Genomic DNA, 5208 nt, shown 5'->3' with positions numbered 1-5208 from the left:
CAGTAAAAGTTTGACACAGACCAAAGCTCAGAGTTTGGATAGTGTTGTACATGTCATGTTTCACGATCAGTATGCATCATGTTACCATATGGTCGGATGTTTAAATAATTCGTGTCATGTAACATATATATATATATAGGACATTAATAATATTATTTTTTTATTGGCTGGATGTGGGGAGTACTACGCACGACGATGGTATACATACGAGTGACATAAATACAAGACCATATACGTACGTTTGGGTACATGCAATATCGATCAAAATATCATGTACTTACGTGTATATGTATAGTATTACTGACGATCAGTTGACTTTAGTAGTCCATTAATTAATAAAAAATGGCCACACGTCAATCCCGGAGAAAATCATCTTCTGCAAGCTCGATGTAAGATCAATAATTATTATATTTACTGCATTTTAATTCATTGAATGTGATAAACATAATCTCTCTCTCTCTCTCTCTCATACATATATATATATATATGCTGCCATGCATGCATAATCAATGGTGTTGGGAATTATTATTAGATTCTTATGAATTAGTTTTGAAATATGATTGTAAATAATTAGCTAGGGAGTGTACGTGTAATTTTGGTGGGGGTGGGGCATATTGTATGTACAGGCTGCTAGACATGACCAACTTTTATTAATTACCAGAAAGAAGAATTAAAGATGGACTTTTAAATCAACAAGCAAAGTGAAAGGCATGCAATATGATGATGATAAGTACATATCATGTATGCATGGTCGGTGATCAGGGCAAAGTGCGCCCCCGAAGATGTCGGGCACAGCACACATGCATTGCTACCCAGAGCCAGCGCTCGGTAGGGCCGCAGTCGACCATTGGACAGGCAGGCGGGTGCATGGGCACTTCATACGACCGTTAAGATTTCAAATTTTATATATATATATATATATATTAATTCATATAATATCGAATTATTCAAATAATTAATTAATGTTGCTGGCACCTAAAGCCACGTACCTTTTCATGTTGTTGAGATTAATTTGCCTGTAAAAGCACCAGCTTCCCTTTTCATTCACAGCAAAGATTCGTACCCATTTGATCATATAAAGAAATTAAGCACTCGAATCTCGATCTCTTTTCACCTCTCGTTGGCCTACCAGAATAAAGATCGAATATTGTGGCAATATTCAGCGAGCGAGGTAGTTTTTTTTTTTTTTTTGGGAAATCATGATAGATCATGATTTATAATGTTATTTTGAAATTAACTACCCAATAATACTTATAATAATTTGGTTTTCTATGTGTTAAAAAACAAAATCTGATATAATTAGATCTCGGTCGTGAATAATTAAACTTAATTTTAGTATAAGAGTAAATCTATTTAACACTATTTTTTAACACACCCAACATATCGCTAATGTGAAAGCTTTTTACATTATTTATGTTAAAAGGTGATTGGCATTTTATTTTTTTTAAAGTTAAAATTGGTCACACTATAAGTAGTATGTTAACGTACTGATCGACTTATATGTAGAAAAAACTTTTAATATAAACTCAACTTGAATTTGATTTATTTCTTAAATGAATCGAGTTAGAACAAAAAGTTATGATTATTTTATATATTATACTATATTTAGGGTGCTGCTAGTCGGCCCCATCAATTTGCTTTCTCAAACTTACTACTAGTGAAAATGCATTTTTTTTTTCTTTCTAATATTTTTTAAATATTTTTAAAAAAATACACTACTTCAAAAATGGTTACTTTCTTAATCTTTAAGAAAAATAATTAAAATACGTGAGCGGTAACTTGGGGCATGCAAGATCATGAGGATAAGTATAATCATTTTCCTTATGTTTAACTCTATTATATTAAAAACATTTGAAGTTAAAAAACAGGAAAGATATAGCTTAAATGCATATATATATATATAAAATTCTTATTATATATTTGATGGGTTTTTCTACTTATAAATCGGTATGTAAAATATATTATTTATGTCATTGATATGACAATACTTGATTTGTAAGAAATTAAAATCTCGTTTGTTTTCAAAAAATATCTCATCTCATCTTATCTTATCTAATCATTATAATTTTTTTAATTTTTAATATAAAATAAAATAAACAATTTAAATTTTTCAAATCTCAAAATAAAAATAATATTAAAAAATATATTCTGACAATACTTTATTTAACTTTTTAACTTTAATCTCAATTCATCTCATCTTATCTGTGAAAATAAATAAATCCTAAATTCCTCTTATAAATCGAGTCTTATATGTCAAGGACATGGAGGATATTCTTTACAGTTTACACACCAGATTACAAATATAATTTTTTCATATTTGATTATCTAGATATGAATGTAAAACTTAAACAAATTTTGAGTAATAATTGAGTTAAGAGAATATTAAACTTCTTCAAAATTCAATACCAGCTCACTCCATTTCAATCCACATCCCAGGTTACGTGCAAAGAGTACTCAACATTAGGAACTCCTCATGATTACGATTAGCGATGGCCCACTTGACTTTTTTTTGTTTTTGTCTTTTTTTTTTTTTTCAACAATATTAAACAAAGAAAAATGATTTACTTATAATATTTTTTTATAATATTTTATATAATTATATTTTAAATAAAAGATATTTTTATAAAACATCTCATAAAATAATATCATTTTATAAAAATATCTTTATTTTATAACAGTAAGATATAATATATTATATAATGTATTAGATGTATATCATTACTTTTAAACAAAAGCTCTCACCATTATTTTAAAAAATACTAATTATTATTGTTTTATCGCTTTATCACAATCACGCTAATAGATTTTATTACGTGGGCCACCACGTATATTCCTAAAAGCAGCATGGAAGAAGCTCCGACACTAGTAGCCACAACCCTCACACGTGCCACGCCCTTACACACATTCCGACCGTTGATTTCTTCTGCCCTTTTGATCCAACGATTCAAGTTCTAGCACAAACCGCGTCCCTGCTCCCCTGCCATCTCTATATATCTCCCATCCACCTCGTTCATCCACACCACTCAGTGGTATCACACACACACAGTCACTGTGCCTTTCTGATAAATGGCGTGGATTCTGGCTCCGAAAGCTCTGCTCGTTTCGACGGGGGTGGCGTTAGTGGGTTTGGCTTTGAGGCTCTCTATGCCATTGGCCTTGGAGTTCTCTGCCTCTCACTTGCCTCTCATCTGGGCCTCGCTTCTCTCCTGGCTCAAGCCCCCCTACCTCTTCTTCATCATCAACGGCATCATCATAGGCATCGCTGTCACTTCACGGTTCCACCACAACCACCACCACGACGGCTCCGAGCGACAAGTCCCGGACGATGATCCACCACCACGGCGTACGCCTACGGAGGAGATCTCGTCGGAGTTAAGCGTTTATCACTACTCGACCGATGCGACGCACCAGCTGAAGAGAGAAGAGGCTACGTACGAGGTTTCCGAGGTGACGAAGGCTGTGGTGGTGATGAATGGCTATGCGGAGTCGGAGGCGGAGGCGGAGGCGGAGGAGGATGATGATGACAATGACGAGGCTCTGGGCTGGAAGTCCACGGGGAACCAGACGAAGAGATTATACCCGTCGGAGACACAGTTGACGGAGTACTTTTCACCGGCGGAGAAACCTCTTGTTTCTGTGAGGTTCGGTCACCGGAAACCGGTTAAAGCCAGTCCCGAAGGTAATTAGTATTATTATTTAGTTTTTTCTTTATTCAATTGGAATTTATTTAGCCCATGTAGTACTATAGTTACGGTTAGATTTGAAAGGGCAGAGTGGTGATTAAAGTAGGAAATATCTTTCAGGTGGAAGTGGTAGAACGTTAAGGGTGGCGAAGCCAAAAAGGCACGAGACGATGGAGAACACGTGGAAGGCGATAACTGAAGGGCGTACGATGCCGCTGAGCAGGCACATGAGGAAGTGCGACACGTGGGAGAACCACGGCCATCGTCAGATCGACTTCCCGGAGGACCCGTCCCCGGTGAAGAAATCAGAGACGTTCAAGGACCGAACCAACCTGCAGCAGACGCCATCGCCGGGGAGCTCCAACTCTAAGCTGCGGAAAGAGCCGTCGCTGAGTCAGGACGAGCTGAACCGGCGAGTGGAGGCGTTTATCAATAAATTCAACGAGGAAATGAGGTTGCAGAGGCAGGAGTCTTTGAATCAATACATGGAGATGATCAACCGCGGTGCTCACTAAACCAAAAGCCCCCATTAAGTAGGAGGCCATTAGTACAACTATTTGTTTATTAATTCTAAGGAATTTGAAAGGGATAGGATCAAAGACACTAAATTCAGTTGATTTTGTGATTAAAAAAAAAAAAAAAAAAGAGTTTGATTTTGTGAAAAAACAGAATATAGGTTTGATTTCTCCATTATTATAGGCATATATAGGATTAAAAGCTTGGTATGGAGTTGCTTAGGAGGAAAGAAGAAGATTGGATTTAATTGGGTAATTAAATACTTGAAATTATGGGTTTTGTAGTTTTATATGAATATGGATGTGTAAAAGAAAGAAACTTTTCTTTATATTCGTTGTTCCTGTATTGAATATTTGATTGGTACAGTTACCTGAAACTTAATTTCCGTTCGAATAGTAAAAGTGTTTCATCTTATCTCATCTTATTATTATAATTTTATCAAATTTTTATACAAAATATAATAAATAATTCAATTTTTTAAAATTTTAAAATAATAATAATATTTTATTCAACTTTCAACTTTCATTTTAACGGTACATTAATATTATTGTTTGCAGATGATTTTTCTTTATTTTTTGGAGAAAGAATTTGTTTTTAAGTTTTTGTTTGAATCCGAGGGTTTTAAGTAATTAGATTCTATAATATTAATGTAATCTAAAATATTTATACAAATACTAATAAATGTTGTAGAGCCATATATTATTGCAACTCGTTAGATAATGGGGTATATAAAATTTTATTCACTTTATTTATATTTAAAACATATGGAATTTGAGCTTTATTTTTTTATTTTTTAAAGCAACTTAACAATTAATTAAAATACATCATAATATGATGTTAGGGCATGAAACCGTTTTTGATAGGTTTTGAATTAGTTGCTTTAATGTGTCATGGTATGATCGTGAGCTTGTCAACATAAATATAAAGTGAGTAACCTAGAAAGCTTATTAAATGCATCACTAATAGAAAAGTCTAGAAAATTAATTAGTATATAAAATATTTTAGTTTT

The 5208-nt window shown here is 33.7% G+C and overlaps 1 protein-coding gene across 1 annotated transcript; it reads left to right on the top strand.

Moving 5' to 3' along the window:
- Positions 1–3016: 3016 nt before the first annotated feature.
- Positions 3017–4557, top strand: LOC109019172. The gene is made up of 2 exons (XM_019001408.2): positions 3017–3679; positions 3804–4557. The coding sequence occupies exons 1-2, from the start codon at positions 3067–3069 to the stop codon at positions 4196–4198; spliced, it is 1008 nt and encodes a 335-aa protein (XP_018856953.1). The 5' UTR covers positions 3017–3066; the 3' UTR covers positions 4199–4557.
- The last annotated feature ends 651 nt before the right edge of the window (positions 4558–5208 follow it).

Source organism: Juglans regia, chromosome 3 (genome assembly GCF_001411555.2).
Source record: "Juglans regia cultivar Chandler chromosome 3, Walnut 2.0, whole genome shotgun sequence".
NCBI lineage: Eukaryota > Viridiplantae > Streptophyta > Magnoliopsida > Fagales > Juglandaceae > Juglans > Juglans regia.
Note: the sequence above shows the minus strand (reverse complement) of the source record. Positions and strands in the feature narration are given on the sequence as shown.

What these genes read in the sequence shown, in the direction of transcription:
- LOC109019172 (XM_019001408.2), top strand. Translation starts at nt 3,067, where the DNA reads ATGGCGTGGATTCTGGCTCCGAAAGCTCTGCTCGTTTCGACGGGGGTG. An exon ending in GGTTAAAGCCAGTCCCGAAG is followed by an intron (nt 3,680 to 3,803) that starts GTAATTAGTATT and finishes AATATCTTTCAG; the next exon opens with GTGGAAGTGGTAGAACGTTA.